This window comes from Synchiropus splendidus, chromosome 4 (genome assembly GCF_027744825.2).
Source record: "Synchiropus splendidus isolate RoL2022-P1 chromosome 4, RoL_Sspl_1.0, whole genome shotgun sequence".
Lineage (NCBI taxonomy): Eukaryota > Metazoa > Chordata > Actinopteri > Syngnathiformes > Callionymidae > Synchiropus > Synchiropus splendidus.
The window spans coordinates 14,278,911-14,298,249 of NC_071337.1; the positions used below are offsets into that span (position 1 = coordinate 14,278,911).

At 41.5% G+C, this 19,339-nt stretch overlaps 1 protein-coding gene and 1 long non-coding RNA gene across 2 annotated transcripts; one reads left to right on the forward strand and one right to left on the reverse strand.

Annotated features, from left to right (window-relative positions):
* Nucleotides 1-1,043: 1,043 nt before the first annotated feature.
* Nucleotides 1,044-6,912, reverse strand: LOC128758113 (uncharacterized). The gene is made up of 3 exons (XR_008414437.1): nucleotides 6,785-6,912; nucleotides 6,586-6,627; nucleotides 1,044-1,719 (listed from the first exon to the last, which is right to left on the reverse strand). It is a non-coding gene; the product is annotated as an uncharacterized LOC128758113 (long non-coding RNA).
* On the forward strand, nucleotides 5,874-18,137 carry fam91a1 (family with sequence similarity 91 member A1). Its single transcript, XM_053863949.1, has 24 exons — nucleotides 5,874-6,162; nucleotides 6,829-6,913; nucleotides 7,284-7,435; nucleotides 7,508-7,565; nucleotides 8,443-8,510; nucleotides 9,342-9,455; nucleotides 9,546-9,636; nucleotides 10,175-10,237; nucleotides 10,318-10,424; nucleotides 10,496-10,534; nucleotides 11,032-11,144; nucleotides 11,375-11,484; nucleotides 11,556-11,668; nucleotides 12,060-12,146; nucleotides 12,226-12,355; nucleotides 12,739-12,887; nucleotides 13,282-13,416; nucleotides 13,595-13,708; nucleotides 13,836-13,908; nucleotides 14,098-14,244; nucleotides 14,431-14,532; nucleotides 14,611-14,734; nucleotides 15,528-15,597; nucleotides 15,789-18,137. The coding sequence occupies exons 1-24, from the start codon at nucleotides 6,091-6,093 to the stop codon at nucleotides 15,966-15,968; spliced, it is 2,496 nt and encodes an 831-aa protein (XP_053719924.1). The 5' UTR covers nucleotides 5,874-6,090; the 3' UTR covers nucleotides 15,969-18,137.
* The last annotated feature ends 1,202 nt before the right edge of the window (nucleotides 18,138-19,339 follow it).

The window sequence follows — 19,339 nt, forward strand, 5'->3', positions numbered from 1 at the left end:
CTCGAATGACAGACTGCAGTCTGGGACAGCGTTGCCATGGTAATTGCTGTTTTCCTGTTGTAAAGGGAGATGGCAAGTGGGCACAATGGTGTGAGAGTGTGGAGAGTGACTGGGTCTTATAGAATACCGTGAAAGCTTCCCCACATATCCAGGTCACAGGATCACCGGCGGGCACTCAGACTCACACGTGATCACATCAGCTGTGGGACGTTTTCTTCAGGTTATGCTGTGACCATAGAATGCCGTTACGTTTATAGCAATACATCCATTGATATTGTCCGACTTGCGTGAAAGGTCCAGCATTATCACAACAGAGGTGAGTTCTATTCAGAGAAAATGACTGGTTATTAAATCAGTCCTGACCCTGACATATGCTGAACTCCATTGTAAAGTGTGGATAAGAAGAGCAGAAATAAGCAATTGGAGTAGAGCTTGGTGGAGAAAACACACAAAACCTATCCAATGAAGGTTCAATGCCTCATGAAAGAAAGATGTGATATTGATGGAAAAGTAAAAGCTGCGTGTAGGTCCACCAGCAGCAGCAATAGAAGCTGGGCAATGTCTTCTCTAGTCCTCATGTTTCTGAATAACGTTCAGAGGCAGTGCATTCCACTCTAACTGCAAGGCAGTTTCCAGTTTCTCCAAGGTTGCTGATCCATGGGGTTTCTGAGAGGGGTGGCTGACATAATCCTGCCAGTGTTAAATGTGGTGGAAGCAGAGGGATGCTGTTGTTTGCATTACCATACTGAAATGTGTGTGAATCTAGATGTTGGTGAACAGTGAACGCCATTCTGAATCATATCACGTAACACAGGGCATTCACTTTGCCATGGCAAACCAACGGTCCTGTCAATAACATTGGGCCAGTCAGCGCTACAGACTGTTGCTGTTGTTCATGATGATGTTTATCACTCAGGATGGGCTCAATCTAAGGGCATCAACATTCCAGCAGGATGGAGACTAACAGTGAAGCCCTGAACACATCATCTTTGGAAGAATGTTGGAACCCATATCTCCTGGCAATTATGCCACTTGACGTGCCTTCAACTAACAGTGAAAATACGAATGTTGAACGTTTGGTGCTCTGATGCAATGAGTGCCCTGAAGACTGTTTTGTTCAGTTCTGAACATGATTATTTGTACTATATTGTGATCTTCTAGCTCTTTGAACATCATTAATTAAAGTAGAACATACATGTAGTTTTTTTCTCCTGAATATAGGCCAAGAAACAAAAATAGGAGGGATGTGTGGGTCATCTCTTGAATTAGGTGTAATTTCTGCTTCACTTGAGGCTAAAATGTCTGAATTGAGGCCATGAAAAAACGCATGTACCTAAAGAAGCTGGAGCGACAAGTGTATTCTACACAGTCAGGGGTCTTTGAATGTCAACGCAGCAGGAGAAACCTAGCAGAAGTGATAGAACTAGCGCAATCACAGGTGTGAATGGGTGTCAGCTAGAGTTTGGTACAATTGACCTAAACAACAGTCACCTGTCCCATGTGTGACAGTGGTGGGTTGGCTCTGATACAGATGCAGACAAGAGGAAGAGATCCATGGTTGGAGAGCTTATCGGGCAGAGAACCTCTGGACGTCCACACGTCTGTCTTCGGATGTGTGGACGTCCGACACATCCGCATCTGTCCACATCCATCCTTCGCTCCTTCAGATTCTCACACTTCACCAACTTTTTGGCCTTGGTGTCATTCACCTGCTATAGCCTGGAAAACAAGGCACATGGATCAGGACTGACCGAACGAGCTTGCTTGCTTGTTGTAAATCACTTAGCGTTTTGCCTCAGTAAAAAAGTACCTGGTGATAAGCACAAAATAACACTCTCAAAAAGAGAGGTCAAACTTCACATCAATGACTGCTCAGAAAAATGAGCCAGAAGAGCAGTGTTGGTCCCTTTGATAGACATTGAATGTGTTTTCTCTCTTGAGCACATTGCACATGCATATACTTAATGAAAATGTGACTTTTCTTCCACCTTATACCATCTGTATGTTGGCTCAGCTTCTATGGTGCAGATCTTATCTTCAATCACAGCTGGTGCACTAACACTCTTCACTGGCTGCTTCTGTAATCTGGTCCAGACGACATAACAGTCCTATTAACTAACTCAGTTTCATTCCCTCTTAACATTCAAACAGGCCCGCTGTTACTGGATATACAATGTTCAACTTACTTATCAGTATTCTGTGTATTTTTGAAATGTTGAACATGTCTTCATGGTATTCATATTGAAGTAAATATCATTCTCCACAATACATGTTTTGGTATTTTAGTTCTTTTTCCTCTGACACTCGCCTTGACAATGTCTTCTTTGTTTTTCGCTTTTTACTATACTATAATAATGATAAAAACAAGCAAAAAAAACTACTAATAAGCAAAAACAACCTCATGACTTGGGCTACCATTCGTTTATTGGCAGTCCTGGTGTCGAGTTATCATTGAGCGACACCTCAGATGACTGTGTGTATGGTGTATCCTCTCCTCCCAACACAAAGATCTGGTCAAACTCATCCATGTCAGGGCGATTCATATCGTTGCAAGAGGACAAATTTAGGAAAAATAACGTCATCTTATTTCTTTCTTAAAGATTCAGGTGTTGCAAACATTATAAACAGCATATGAATGAAACCAGACCCTGTCTAATCTGATAATCACTGCTGTGGCAGCTACTGATTTACTCCCACTTGCACAGCCGCGCCTTCTTGAAACATTTGGGCACACGATCATTTTGTGTGTTGTCTTATGCCTGGAGTGCTGCGTGACATTTAAATTCTGTCAATGTGGGTTGTCAGAGGATGTTATGTCAACCGCAGCTGAAACCTAGATGCCTCACATAACCGTGTCCAGTCACCAATCTCTAGTTTGTCCTTAAGTTGGATACAATTGTAATAATTGAATAAAAGGGAAACACCTGAGTCGTCGTGTTGTTTACCTTAGAGTTTAAAAAAGCCTATTTATCTGTCAAAGAATTGGAATATGTGTGTGGCTGATGAAACCAGCTGCCACTTCATTGAACGTCAGTCAGTGGGCGAATTCTAACCTTCGGCCCTCAGTCATAAGTGTTGCAGTCTTCTTTGACATGTGGTCAAAGGCATAAGCTTGTTGGACAGATGATCCTTGGAAAGAAAATCACAATAAAGCTTTCCATTCAGATTCTGCGGAGCCAGCCACGAGGCTTCTGAGTACATTCCCACGACTAAGAATAGTTTCCCAATCCACAAGTCCAGGGAGGCCTCTCACGTGACGCAGAACTGTTTGATGTCCGGTTGCTGACTTAACTTCTAGTGACCAGGTGAGAGTGTTAAATGGAGGAGGGCTTTCCTCTGCCATGAAGCTGTGGTGTTTGAGCTGAGCCTCCCAGAAATGTAAACAGTTTACATTCAGACTCTTTGCATTGTGTCCACACCAGCCTGGTCAACCACAATTTTTACTGAGCAAAAGTAAAGAGGGGTAAGTCATTGTGAGGGCCAACCTTTGATAATTAGACTTTGGTGGGTTTTGTTTCAAGAAAACTAAAACAAAACAAGCAATTGTATTTTCCTGTGACTGATTTATAAGGCTTTAAATGCCAAGAAAGTCCTAAGAACCTTTATACTGCGCGAGAAGCCGAGAGGGTTTGGAAAGACGTTTGATTCGTTCCGCGTTTAAAAAAAAATAGAAGTAGCTTTTTCCACTAATTTTCCATTTATATTTATTTTGAACAACAAGCAGAAAACTTGAACCCAATGCTCCTTATTAACAACGCTTGGCACCTCTGTTTTGAACTCTGAAGCCCTAGCGGACAGATGCGAGGACATTTTTACTTCTTGTCCCATGATACTCTGTCTCATAAAACTAGATATATTATCTCTTGTACTGATATTACATTAACATCCATTTCAAAATATTGCACGAATGTTTGGAAATGACTTCTGCAGCAACTAATGACATACCAAAAAAATTTCTATGCATTTTTTCTGAATCAAACTTGTGTATATAAAGCAACATCACATGCTACATAGGGCTTTAAAATCTGTTTTAGTTATAGTGGTAATCGTAATAGTAGCAGTAGCCATAAGGTCAGACTGTTTACAAACAAGGACATTCTTTATTATAGAAAGAACTCCCTGTCAGGTTCTCCCCAAAACTGCAAAAAGAAAAACTCTCCAGACGCTCTTATATATGTATATTTGTGTTTGTATATATTATATATTTATATATTTGTTGTAGGATTAGTCAAACTTGCTCAGAACAGTATTGTAATATGTATCTCAAAATGAGGTGGCAGACACACGCAGTTGGAGGTTTTCAGTGTTAAGTAATTGACAAAAATCTAAAAAAACAAACTACATCAATAAAAATAAACATCATATTGGTGTACAGTAGACTGATATGGACATGTGCATCACCACTACAGCCACACAGTGCCAATACAGTGGAGTACAGTTTGTCATGGGGAATTTGGAAAAGCGACGTGAGGCTTAAACAAACGTCATGCAGAGGCACTGGGAAGAGGACAGGGGTTTTGTTGAGACAGAATATGGGATAAATGTAACCCAGGCATCAAATAGCTAAACAATGACATGTTGGAAATAACACGCATTTATTATTTGGCAGTTGGTCATAGTCGATAAATGGTGAGAATATTGAACCATTATGGAGAAGTACAGAGAAGGTCAGGAGCTCCATTGTATCTTTGTGGACCTGGAGAAAGGGTAGGACAGAGAGAAGAGTTGTGGTATTGTATGCGGAAGTCTGGAGTGGCAAAGAAGTATGTTGGAGTGGTGCAGGACATGTATGCCAGGTGTGAGACAGTGGTGAGGTGTGCTGCAGGTGTAACAGAGGGGTTTAAAGTGGAGGTGGGACTGCACCAAGGCTCAGCTCTGAGCCCCTTCCTCTTTGCGATGGTGATGGACAGGTTGACAGATGAGGTTAGACAAGAAGCCCCTTGGACAATGATGTTTGCAGATGACATTGTGATCTGTGGTGAGAACAGGGAGCAAGTGGAAGATAAGCTAGAGAGGTGGAGATTTGCCTTAGAAAGGAGAGGAATGAAGGTTAGCCGCAGTAAGACGGAATACATGTGTGTGAATGAGAGGGAGCCAAGTGGACAGGTAAAGTTACAGGATGCAGAGATAAAAAAGGTGGGGGATTTTAAGTGCTGAGGCTCAACTGTCCAGGGCGATGGAGGTTGTGAGAAAGAGGTGAAGAAGCGGGTGCAGGCAGGATGGAATCATTGGAGAAAAATGTCAGGTGTGATGTGTGACAAAAGGGTGTCGCAAGGATGAAAGGGAAGGTGTGCAAAACAGTGGTCAGGCCAGCAATGTTGTATGGTTTGGAAACAGTGGCACTGAGGAAAAGACAAAGCTGGAGGTAGCAGAGATGAAGATGATGAGGTTCTCTCTGGGAGTGAGCAGGATGGATCAGGATGGAGTAGATCTGAGGGACCGCACATGTCAGGTGTTTAGGAGAGTCAGTACATTGTAGCCAGTACATTGGTAGGAAGATGTTGAGGTTGGAACTGCCAGGCAGAAGGTGGAGAGGAAGGCCAGAGAGGAGATTGATGGAGGTGGTGAAGGAGGACAGGAGGTTCGTAGGTTTGAGAGAAGAGGAAGCAGAGGACAGGGTGAGATGGAGGAGGATGATCTGCAGTGGCCACCGCTGAAGGGAGAAGCCCAAAGGAAAGGAAGATTATAGTCCTAAAATGGCAATTTTTTTAAAATTCCAGAGCCAACTAAATAAACCCTTTCAAACGTTGTATGATAATTGATTCATATTTTGAGGAGTACTTACAAAGTCTTTCAAGGTGCATGAAAATGATCTCAAAGGTGACAACTGATCTACACGTTCATTCACTGGCCGGAAGTGACGTACGCAGCCACGAGCGTGACGAGAAGCCCGTTCGAAAATACAACACGGAAGTGAAGGTTCATTATTAGGCAAAACATTCGGCGGACAAAGCGTCCTCTTCAGTCTCTTCCCGCAGTGTTCGTCCATTCGGTGCCGGTGAGACGGGTCAAGCCACCGTGGACTCGCCCGAGAGCCCGTGTCTGATCATCTCCGGGGAAATCCGCCGTCAATCCGCGAGCTAGCTAGCGATGAACACGGACGTGGAATTCCACATCAGGCAGAATTACCCGTGGACGAAGCTGCCAGCCAATGTCAAACAGGTACGGCCGGTCTTTGTTTCACACTGCGGCTCAGGATGACGGGGAACCCCGCGGTGTCCTCGGGGTTCACCCGTCAATGTCACTGCCGTCACTCCCCCCGTAGCCTCTGCACCAGTTAGCCATGAACGACCACCGCCGCCGCTGCAGCACCGACGGCACATGACCGCTCCATCGCTGCACTCACATGATGCCAGTTCTCGGTTATTCGGATTACGGTTTTCATGCAGCAGTTGTGCATAGCCCCGTGACGTCAGTGGAAGCTGCAATACGTATCAAATGCTAAAAGCACAATTGTTACGGCAATTAAATGGATGTCTCTTAATGTATTCACCAGCGATGTAATATAATGGCGCATTTTCTTTTAGCGCTTAAGTCGTGTCTAAATGGACTGTGGGTAGACTGGTCTATCCAGGGTGTCCCTACCTCTTGGTCCGTCCCCTGAGACTCCTTAAAAGCTGTAGTGTGCTGGAAATGAATGGACAAACGAGCGAATGAATGAATAAAGCACATTTTAAGAGTCGTCTGTCTAAAAATACCACAGCAAAAATCTTCAGCTTAGACAGAGTAGCGACTCTGAGCCTCCTAGTTTTGCAGTGACTTCACGATAAGATGCAGAACTTACACAGTCACAGCAGCAATTGTGTCCATTTTCCTTTCTCTTTGCAGAGTTTGGGCAATTCCCAGCGTGAATATGAGAAGCAAGTGCTGCTCTACAGCATTCGGAATCAGCTCCGGTTCCGCAATAACCTAGGTGAGCATTGAGTGTCCTGTCATCGTGTTGTTGTCATGAAAGGTTCTCTTTAGTAAAAAGCTATTCATTGGTGCTCTCTGAACACCAGGCATCATCTTACAGAAGAAACGGTCATAGGCTTGAGTTGTTTTGTCTATTGACTAAGTTGATGGAAAAATATCAATTGGATGCAATTCTAAATCATAAATGGCTTGAGGTTAATATTTCCACAATACATCGATCATTAGTTATTGTACTGTTTGCAGGATAGATAAATACCACTTTTAGTCTTGTCAGCATTCTTTCCTGTAGCTGACATAATGAGGGTTTCAGCCATGTTCAGGTCAACAGATCATGTGAGCAGTTTTTCACAGTCTTTTTCACTGACTAGTGCGCCATGTGAGAAAGGATGAACGTAAATACTACGAGGAGCTGCTGAAGTACAGCAGGGACCACCTGATGCTGTACCCCTACCACCTATCTGACATCATGGTGAAAGGACTGAGGGTCACTCCCTTCTCATATTACACTGGAATCATGGAGGTATGGAAAACAAACAAAAATTATTCTTCTGTTTATTGTCTGTTGACTGTTTTTGTTTGACTTGTCCTGCAGGATATTATGAACAGCGAGAAAAGTTATGATTCGTTGCCCAACTTTACAGCTGCTGACTGTGAGTTTTTTTTTTTTACAATTTATTTGCTCTAAGCTGGTCATTCCTTTTTCAAAGTGTTTCTTGTTGCTGCTGTTGTTGCAAGTGGCACAGTCTGTAGATTTGCCTCTTAATTTGTCAATTTCTTTGCTGCCAGTTGACACCAGTGGTGACTCTTGTTGTTGTTTAATTGATACATCTGGTGTCTGCTCGTTGTTAAATTAAAATTATCTTTGTAGTAGCGAGATGTAGCTCCATGGGTACCTTTTAAAAGTAAGCTTTATATGTGATTTTAGTAGTATGTTGGCAGCATGGCGGTGAACTGTTGAATGGCACTGTCACATCCAGTGCCGATGTCCGTGTTTGGATATTTTTAGATCCTCACCGCTGAAGGTCAAGTGTAGGGACAGTGGCGTGACACAAAATGGATGACACTGATGCTGGCATTAGACCTGGCTAAACACTGAGATTGTGTAATCTGACATCACAACTGCAGTGGAGTAAAGCTGTGAGCAGGCTGTCAAGTGTGGAGCTTCCCAACTGTGCTGTTTCAGAGAGAGCCCAGGAAGTGTGTCATTCATTGTCGATAAATAGAAGCGAATGTTTTGTGGGGGTTGGTATTTGTGTGCGTCCTGCAGGAGTTGTGTGATGGATTCTAAACAATAGAACCTGAGTGCCCTCATGTCTATCTTTGCACACTAATGTGGATATTTGGAGTTGGAGGTGAATCATGACCTTTATTTATTTGATAATGGGTTCTAAGCTCCTGCTGTTGGTAGAGTGCTAAGTCTGCAGAGATGAGTCACAGTTGGTACTTCCCTATTCGCTGAACTCTCTTGCATAAAGTAATTAACTGTTGGTGTAGTTAAGGTGTTAACTCATTTTCATCCACCCTCAGGTCTGAGGCTGCTGGGCATTGGGCGAAACCAGTATATTGACTTGATGAACCAGTGCAGGTCCTCCAAGGTAAGAACTGATGTTTTTACAGAGTGCGATTGTGATGGTGTTTAGCATGTGCTGAATGAGTATTATGAATTGAAGATTGCTCTTTTGTTTTTTTTGGCAAAAGATTAAATGTAATCCATTAAATTGAAACTTTTCAGAAACGTATCTGATCGTTAGAGTTGCTTGACACTGGAATTTAACTTGTGACTCACTTGCTGTGAGGTTGCAGAGCGAGTCACTTCAGCTCTGTGCTGCCCGGCAGTGGACTCATTTATTGTTATGCTGCTATTTATTTGAGATGCCTGCATTCAGTGGCTGTTTCAGCATCATTCACTGTCACTCTGTGCTAATAAATAACTTGGGAAACTACTACCCTTCTAGTCCTTTTATCACATTTGGATCATGTATGTACAGTAATAGGTGTAATAGTGTATTGACTGGAATATGGCGATATGATACATATCACCGTACAGGAGTGATGATACAATATATCCTAATGTGCTATTGTAGTTAGTAGTAGATAAATTGTTCAAAAATGTATTTAAAATATGTTTCATGGCAAGAGCCATTCTTTTTAAAATCACATGATATAGAACACTTAAGTAGTATGTGCATTAAAGTTATTGTATTGTTCTGAAATTAGTCCAGTTTGACGTACAGTTATATTTCTGTGGTTTGCTTATATCCTCATATGTATTTATTAAAAATCAACATTGTGCAATTGTCGGTACAGTATCACGCGATCCAGTACTGCGGTATTTGAGTGTACAAAGTGTGTACGCCGCATAAAAAAATCACATAGTGGGATTCTCTTCTGCTGGACTCATATACTATAATTGTTTTGATTTTCAGAAATTCTTTCGCAAAAAATCAGCTCGGGATCTGCTTCCCACCAAACCAGTCGAGATTTCGGTGGAGCCGTGGTGGGTAGCACAGACAGGATACATCACTGAAGATGACATCAGGGTAGGGGAATCGCTTTTCACATGAATCCAGGTCTTCGATCATGTTTCAACTTGAGTTTTGTTTTTGCGCTTTTTATGTGTTGGCTTGCAGGTCTGTTCTTCAGCAGAGAAGAAAGCTATCGATAAGATGATTGATTCTGGTCCTCAACTTGCCGGAACTATAGAGTTCAATGTGGTTTTAAGTAAGCAAATATGTATTCTGTTTTCAATACTGCACTCAGTCAGGATGTTTAAGCACTGTAGTTAATGCCATATACTCTTACTTGAACGATGAGACTGTTCTGGAGCTTTGACTGAGCTATGTTCCTATTGATTAAATGTTACATTAGGAGTGGTAACCCAGCAATGTGGTCATGGTGGCTTTGAGACTTACTGTAGGTACTTCAGCAAAGTGATGTAACTGTTTGTCTTTCTTATTGGTAACACACCTCTCAGTGCAGGACTAGGATGACTGGAATAAAAATTAAATGAATTTTGATGTGAATAAAACAGTTTTCTGAATTGCACACTATATTTAATATAAAAACATCAATATGTCTATAACAGTGTTTAATATCTTTAAAATATATGCATAGATTCTTGTTCTTTTGGAAAATCTAATTATATCAAAACACACTTTAGAAATAACAACTACATCTGTTTAAAGTATTCTTGTTCAGTGATGGTGGTATTCACATGCAGTAAAATAACGTTCACTAAATTCTATTGTTCTTCTTTCAGGTTTGTACAACCGGGGCTTCATCTACTTGGATGTTCCCATATCCGACGACAGTTGCATCTCAGGTAATTGTGTGTTTTTGTGTTCATCCATTGACTGACAGTAGAACCAGTTCAAATATTGAAGTGTTTCGTTTGATTTTCAGTGCCTCCATTGGAGGGTTTCGTCATGAATCGTGTGCAGGGAGACTATTTTGAAACCCTTCTTTACAAAATCTTTGTGTCTATTGATGAGCAGACAAACGTAGCAGAGGTATAGTTTTTCAGCTTTAATGCTACACTCCCTGTATGTGCCCTCTGTTTTACATTTCGTCTGCATTACAGCTTGCAAACGTCTTGGAAATCGACCTGGATTTGGTTAAGGTGAGTTTCTCTGAGTTAAGAACAGAAGATATAATATTCTCATGCATGAATTTAATTTCTGTTGATAACTTGAAAATGAATTCTAGGCACAAGCACAGCGCGCACTTTAAAATAAAATGGAAATATACTGTCACTGTACCGACATGCTTTAATATGATGAAAATTAAAGATGTCACTCTTTGAAATTGTTGGGAAGGTAAAGAAGAAATAGTTTTCATTGGCCAAGAACAGGATGTTTTTGAAGCAACTACTTCATTTACCATTAAGATTTCATGGTGACATTTCACGAGATAAAGCTCTAAAAAGTTCGACCTTTTAAATACTGAAGAGATCGATGCATGTGAATGCCAAAGTATGGTCTAAATTTCTAAGTAAAGGAACAATCCTCAATACAATGGAACAAACTAGCACTTTAATATTGAATTTAAACTGGTTTTATGTCTTTGAATTAATCATGGTTTGACTAAAATCTTTTTCCTGTACTTCCACTTTGTCAGAATGCTGTGTCCATGTACTGTCGTCTTGGCTTTGCTGTTAAAAAAGGTCAGGCGATTGGCTCCGACCAGCTGCACCCCACCTGGAAGAATGCACCCTCTGTCAACAGACTCAAGTACGCACACAAACGCTCAATAAAGCACAAAACCTGGACTCCAGTCAGATGGAGTCTGATCCAAGGTTTCTGCCATGGATATTTTAAACTAAAATTGTGGCGGTGGCTGGATTTTCCCTCGATCAAGATGGTGTCAGAAACTGAGATGATAATTTACATTTCAATATACTGTCAAAACACTCAAATGTTTTAGTTAACTAGAAGTGTGAATTAATAAACCTAATTTGTAGAGGTACCATGGATCCCCAAAAGATGCTGCTGTCCTGGGAGCAAGGCAGTCCTGTCATGGAGGGAGGATCTTCTGCCACTGACACCGACACCACCAGTCTGGAGGACCAGGGTAATCATCATTTTATTATGTGTGTGGTGTTTGTTTGTTTGTTTATTCAATGTTGGTGGTCTGTTCTGCAGCGGACACAGCCAGCGTCAGCAGTCTGAGTATTCCTGCTGCTCCCACCAAGAGGATCGCTTTCCTGTTTGACTCTACTCTCACAGCTTTCCTCATGATGGGAAACCTGTCCCCGGTATGTTTCTCTTAATGGACACAAGTATTGGCCCTACTGGAATGAGAGTTTCCCGAATCTGGGATTTGCTCTTCACTCTGAAAACTTGTGACCACCAGAAATGGATAGTAATAAAATTATAACATTGTTGTTTTTTTTAAGTTATCAATGTCAACGTTAATGTGATGAAATTAAACCTCTATTGCTTTGAGTTATATTGACCAGTGGGTGTCGCCAATGAGCGTTTGTCGATGAATCTTTGGAATTTTGGTGACTGATGCTTTAGTTACTTTCCTAAATGCTGTACGTGGGTAGTTGATGGGTGTACTATGATAATCAAACACAAAAAGGCAAATCCCCTCCCCTTTTCTTAATGTTATGCAGATGTACAGTTTTTCCTTTGTGTTTTCAGAACCTGAAGAGTCATGCAGTGACCATGTTTGAGGTGGGCAAACTCTCAGATGAGACTCTGGATAGTTTTCTGGCAGAGTTGGAGAAGGTGAGTTATCTTCCTTGTCCAGAATGAAATCAACTTTATGCTTGCTGAAACTGAACACTGGTGTTTGTTTGTTGCGCAGGTTGAGAGCACAGCTGAAGGCGAAGCACAGCGTTACTTTGACCACGCGTTGACCTTGAAAAACACCATCCTCTTTTTGCGCTATAACAAGGAACTCACTCAGGACCAGGGACCTGATATTCCCAATATAGGTATGAGAAGACCTACAGTCCTACAGTTGAAGATACTTTTTGGGAAGGACTAGCAAGGACATCAGAAATTGGGAGTTAGTGGACATGTTGGATGAAGAATGCTGGAAATGATTTATTATATATATATATATATATTTAAGAATGCGGTTATTGATAAAAGAAATATAAACAAGCCTTCAAGCCTTCAACTACATTAGTATGTGTCCTTGCTACTTCTTTGTGTATCCTTGAAATTGAGTTACTAGTTACTTGATGTGTGATCTGTTTTTTTGTAGCAGTAAAGATGCAACTCTACAAAACTCTTACTACTTACTACTCTTAGTACTTTTTTGAGAACACACTGTTTCTTTTCTCTGTTCTCACCTTCTATTTTCCACCTTGAGGTTTCCCTTTGGACATGTTGCGCTGCGAGAGCCTCCTGGGTTTGGACCAGGCCACCTGCAGCCGTGTCCTCAACAAAAACTACAAGCTGCTGGTCTCCATGGCTCCACTCAGCAACGAGATCAGGCCCATCAGCAGCTGCACGCCTCAGGTGCGACAATATTTGCTTACGCGCTGCAACTAAATGTGTTTTAGGCTGTTGGAGAGTGTTCCGGATGTTTGCTCCTGCAGTGATGGTGGCTGTATGTGCAGTCACGCCTGTCTTTGTACTGTACTGTACTGTGCTGTATGTGATATTTATGCTAACTTATGTGTAGCCTATCCACTTATGGGACATTATTCATTCAGTGATGATCCGAGTTTAACCCGTCAAGATCCTCAAAAAACACTCCAATCATCAAATTCAGGAGACGGAACAAGGCTTATGTATTCTTTGCCACAGATGTGAACAGAGTAAAACTACAAGGGAAATAGTTTTAGCCTGCGTCAGCCGTACTCAAGCATGCTTAATTATGTTTACTCATCTATGTTTGTTCCCCCTGCAGCACATTGGCCCAGCTATCCCCGAGGTGAGCTCCATCTGGTTCAAACTGTACTTGTACCATGTGACCGGCCAAGGCCCGCCCTCTCTGCTGCTCTCGAAAGGTTCCAGGCTGCGCAAACTGCCAGAAATATTCCAGGTTGGCCACCGTTTTATATGCAGAAGTGGGGTTCATTTGAAGGGATGGAAGAGGAGTTTGTTTGTGTTTCTAAAATAACTGATGTAAAGTAGTATGATTATAAACCAAGACAGAGAAGAGACGAATAACCAGTCACGACTGTCACAGCTGACACATTTTTGCTATGCCCCTCCTTCAGGTCTATGACAGGCTGTTGATCACTTCCTGGGGTCACGACCCTGGCGTTGTTCCCACCTCAAACGTCTTGACCATGCTGAACGACGCCCTGACACACTCTGCTGTTCTCATCCAGGTAAATGTGGATTTAAAAAAAAATCATTTCAACATTCTGTAATTTATTTTGTTGGTACACGTGAAGGCAATGTAGTGCAGAGATTTGTGGATGTGAAACTTTTTATTTTAAATTATAATTTGTCCAGGGACACGGGATGCATGGACATGGAGAAACGGTTCATATCCCCTTCCCATTTGATGAAGAGGATCTGAAAGGTGGTAAGTTATCAACATTTATTTAGGATGAAAGCATCTGCAACTACAGACCCCAGATAGTCTTTATACTTGGCTTTCAAAATCATGGATACTTCCCTTTTTCTTGTAAGTTTCCTGATGCATGATTCACTTCAGTTAGCGTGATGCTTGGCTGTGACGCTGCTTGTTTCATCCCTTCCTCCCCCTGTGCAGATTTCTCTTACTCCAACATGTGCGTACACAAGGCGCTGCAGAAGTTGAAGGATCAGGTGGATCTGGAACATCAGTGCGGCTACATCACAATGCTTAACTCAAACAACCGTCACCGCCGTCGACCCAGTGATGCCACCGAGTGCAGAGGTACAGAGTTTTGCTTCGGATGTTAATTTCATGCTTCCTTAAGTTGATAGCTATGACTTTCTTTTTCCTTCTCTGACTTGTCAAACACAGACTGAAAATGTATTCTTTTTACCATAACCTAGATTAGTATATATATTTGAGCAATCCCAGGTATATCTTTAATAGATATCCATGCTAACCTTCCAGGTGACACTCACCTGGGTGGAGGTTTTGACACCAACGGCAGCACGGAATCTTTTGAGTTGGTGACGGAGGAGACGAATGGAGACGGCAAAGGCAAAACTGACAGTAGGTTGAATTGACTTTCATTAAAACTGAAAAAAAAAAGCGTTGGTGGAGCCGATTAAGAAAATACTCTGGTTTCAGCTCTCTCATCCGAAGATGAGTGGGTTCCTCTCGACCTCTGCTTCGGAATGCCACTCTTCAGCTCAGAGCTTAATCGCAAGGTGTGTCGAAAGATCGCCTCACACAAGCTTTTCAGCAGCGAGAGGTGAGTAGCAAGTTAAAGCATCTCATTTATTTAGCATGTTTTAGGTGCCTTTCTTTAGGTGATACCTGATACTCAACACAATTGCATTTGGTGTGAGACAATTGAGTTTGTAGTGTGTGTTTATTCACTTTTTCTTTTCAGAGCATTCTAATTCTGTCCAGTGAGAACAATAACAAAGCAAGACAATATGTCATTATGTTTGGACTTTTGTTTGATTATGATGTAGTTTCTGTCTTTTCCTTCCTCACCATTGTCATGAAAATAAGGTTTCTAACAGAGATGGAATTAAACAGATCGTCTAAAATAAGAGCCTCAGTGAATAAATACGGGCACAAAGAAAACCGCTAGAACACAAAAGCAGTAAAAAAAATTATTGAAAGAGTCTCACGCTGCCACAAATAAATACTGGTGAAGAAATATGCTCCCATAAAAAAAGCATATGAGTCCAAACCCACGTTGAGGGTGAATTCTAGGGAGTGATCAAGCCTGTTTTGGAGAGTCCAACACAATTGTTAAAGTCAAGATAAGGTCACACAGTGTTCTATTATATCCTACTACTCTACTATATACACTTGACAAGTGATGACTTGTAATGCACACACTAAACCAAATGAGTAAGTGTTTTTTTTCATTCATAGCACACTGTAATTTTACTTTACCATAGTGATGCCTGTGTGTTAAAAGTCATAGGCTTGTTTCTCCCCCCCCCCCTATTTTCAGTGACCCTTTTTTTTTTCCTTCCCTATAATGTATATGTTTAGCAGATGTCAGACTTGCTCTCGCTCTGTTGCAGCCTCCAAGAGTTGCTTCAGTCCAGCCGAAAATTGTCGCTGAAGGTGTTGAGCTTTGTTCAGTCATTCCAGGTAAAAAGGCTTTTCTTTCATTCCAGGACTGTTTGGGCTTCCGAATATCATTCAAATGAAAGCGATTTCACTACAATAATTTATATCTTGAGACAGTGCTGTCATTAAACAGACAATGTAAATTAATGTTTTAAGTTTGCCGACTTTAATACCCATGTGATCAACACTTCTCTCCCACCTGTGTCCTGCAGGATGGCAGTCAGACTGCCGACCCAGACAGTGGCGTGTCCAACCCTCTGAGCCAGCCAGCCGCGGAGGCGGGTGTGCCCCTGCCTGCCCTCAACCTCCTCTACAAGGATGGGCTGCTGCAGGAGTGGAGTGGGCGGGCCCCTCCACCTCTGGACATCTCCGCTCTGCACAAGGACACGTAAAAAAAAAGCACTTCCCCAAACTTCTTTTGTGTTCGTGAGGAAAATGTCACTTCTCCTTGAGGGAAATGGTGTATTGAAGTCGAGACCTCAGACCCGCCATCGTTTCCTGTCGAGGGGGAAATTCCTGCCATCTTATCCCACTCCTGTCAGCATCCCGTCGATCACCCCGAGCCGGCACTTCTGCGTGATGATGCAGCAGCTCCGCTTCTGACCCCCTGACCCTTTGGCCCTCTGTCTGTGGTAAAGCAGTGTTATTGCCAGAGTGGTGCTAACATCATCACCGTTAATGACTGATGCAAACATGGAGGTCTCAGCAAAACCACTTTCACTTTAATGTCAGGGGAAGGGCGTTTTTAAAGTGGCTGACATTTAGTCGATGTTACAAAACACAATCATGGAAGCATGTGTGCTTTGACCGTCATTTGTTCTGGAGAAACGCAACCAACGTGTGGTTGATTCACTGAATTCCGGCATTAAAGGGCAACAAATGACATTCCATAATCTTATAGCGGTAAAAATGCTTTGAGTATTTTGTTGAAGTGTGTTTTTGAGCAAAGAACACAGAACTTTTCCTTCATGAGGAAATGTTATCTCAGATCCATCAGCCTTTCCATTTTTTGAGGATCATTTATCATTCCGTTTTCAAGTTACAATCACACATTTGATCCTGAAGTGACCAGTTGTAAACTTGTGTTTGTCTTATGAGAAGTCAGTTTAGTCAGTCTCTTTGCATTCTAGCATTAAACTGGATTCGCTGTTTCTCAACTCGTGTCAGTTCTTTGTCACAATGATGAGCAGCGAATTCACAGCTGAGAAGGTTTTTAATAATTCTGATGAACTTTTGACGGGCCGCGCCGTCAGCCTCTTCCTTCCACATTGTTGTGAATGATTTCCTCTGAAGCGATGAGTCTATGCTTCTGGCCCATTTTGGTGAATAAATGTCGGTTCTTCCTCTTTTAAAATCATTGTAGAGGTTGTGTGCTCTTTAGTTGTGAGTCATTCCCAGTCACCCTTAAACTTCTGAAAGGACAGTAGTTCATTGCACTGTACACTAATCCCAGTGGAATTTTCTATTCCTTTCTGGAATCTGCACAAGATTTTACCGTTGGTTCTTTGTGTGAACATTTTTGGACACGCCAAAGAGCATCTACTTTTAATTACTGACTTTATTTTGATGCCTTATGAAGATGCACCAATCTTTAGCTAAAACATGTTTTTTTTTTACCGTTTTATTTGACACATTGAATCGAGCAGGTCAAACTTTGCATTTATTAGATGAAGAACATGAAGACATGTTTTGAAGCGGCTTGCAGTCGCCAGCTCTCTCGTGGCTTCATGTTATTTATGCCTTTCTTTTTCTTCTTCTGCCCTCGGGGGATTCTGTTTACAACATTCCGCATTTTACTTTTATAAAGATAAAATGGGCCAAAGCTGCAGACGTTTTCAGCCCCGATGTTTTGAAAATGTTCTTCGCTCAGACGAACGGCCCCAAAAAGGTTTCACTGAAGGATTTTTTTTTTTTCATATCGCCGACTTGTTGTTTCTGAAATGTGACTTAGAACATAAAAAGGTCCAGTTGAAGCATGATGGCCGTGTAGAAACTGTGGTGTGTATGTATGTGTGCGTGTGTTTGTTATGTATGCGTGTGTATCGTATACCCCACTCACGTTCTCCACATACGCCGTCACAGTATTCCTGCCTGTCTGTTTCGTTGAAGTACTTGACCACTTCTGGTATCACCCATCCAGTGTTCTTTTTTTTTTTTTTTTTTTTTTTTAAGGTGACATTGATAGGAATCTTTGTTGTTGCTTGTTTCATGGACTTAAGATTTTAAGAAGCTTGTGGAGTGGAATGGGTAAAGAAAAATAAGCGACATTCCGAAAACATGCACATCCCCCATTCTGCTCCCGATTCATGTTGATGACGATGAATAAATATGTAAAAAAAATATATATGAAATTATAAATAAATATCTAATGAGATGACTTTCTTCCGTCGTTGAGATTGTCGTCATCTATTTTTCTCCAGGCAGATCTTGTTTGTTGTTTCCATGCCAGGTGGAACAGATGGTCCGCAAGACGCTGCGCCGGACACTTGGCCCATCTGCCTCAAGAGTCCACTCGAGCGTTTGAGGTAATTGGACACTAGGTTGCAGTTTTAATGTCTGAATTGCAGGAAAGTTTGTATGAGTCTTCTTACACAATACTCGGTATTTTACTGGCCACAAACATTACAAGTGTTTATTTCCGCCCCTCCCTTCGATCTCTACGATCACCTGTTTGAAAAAATGTCCAACTCTTGTGAGATGAACGCACGCACGCTTGTGTGCGTGTGTAAGCAATGGTTGTAATTTGATCTGACATTAGCTGCTGCACAAGATAAGTATTAGCTTCCTGTGTGACTGAATACAAGGCCTGTATTTACCTGGCCCTCGTGACCATAGCTAACCTTGTCTAATAGAGAGTGTTCTGGTGTCGTACTTGAACAGTCCAACTATTGATGATTTCTAATTTCCATTTTATTCATGTCATTTCCCCACTATTCTTCTTTCTTTGCCTCCTTTTATGGTTCTAATTTTCTGATCACAGTATTTCAATTTATATGTATCTAATAGTGATAAAAATCACTCTACATTTTGTGCTTTATTGTTTTGGAATATCAACAACTGGCAAATTCAGATTAGTTGATTTAGAGGCAGGTGTCGGTAGCATTCCGGAGGTTGCATGAGCAACACATATGGCGAATGAAGAAGAAATGTAGCAGCGCAAAGAGAATTGTGGATAGTTACCCAGAACACTGGGGGGCTAGAACAGGGACGAATTGCATTGGAAATGGAAGAAAAAAGAATATTGGCTGAAAAAATAAATATAAAAATATATTCTTATTTTTTTTATTTTAACACCATTGTAGTTTTCAACCTCAATACAAATGTTTCAGCCAATATTTTTTCAATTCCTATATTCTGTCCCTGGTGTAGCCCCATATTCTCGCCACATAGAACACCGCCAAAAAGTAACCGTCTGATCCATGTCTCGATCACCATTTCCAGAAAGATCACTACCTTCTTGCTGAAGGGAATTGACAATATACCCATTTCTTTTAAAACCCATCTCATCTGGGGAGTCTGTATATGAATTCTGTATTTACATATTTTAAGTCATAAGTGTTGGTTTTCCCATGTTGTTATGGATTTATTTTTAAACTACTTTTAAATACACCTTAACCCACTAAACAATCATAATAGTAAAATATATGGTAAATGAACAATGTATTCTACAAGCTCACCACTGGCTGTTGTTCTTCTTGGTAAAATGAATACAAACTCTTAATATGTTGTTTTCATTCAACTCAGATCACTTGCACATGGACTC

Bases quoted from the DNA above. Each gene is read 5' to 3' on its own strand.
- fam91a1 (XM_053863949.1), top strand. From the start codon at position 6,091: ATGAACACGGACGTGGAATTCCACATCAGGCAGAATTACCCGTGGACG. The intron at 6,163-6,828 runs GTACGGCCGGTC...TTCTCTTTGCAG, and splicing joins TGCCAGCCAATGTCAAACAG to AGTTTGGGCAATTCCCAGCG. The intron at 7,566-8,442 runs GTGAGTTTTTTT...ATCCACCCTCAG, and splicing joins CAACTTTACAGCTGCTGACT to GTCTGAGGCTGCTGGGCATT.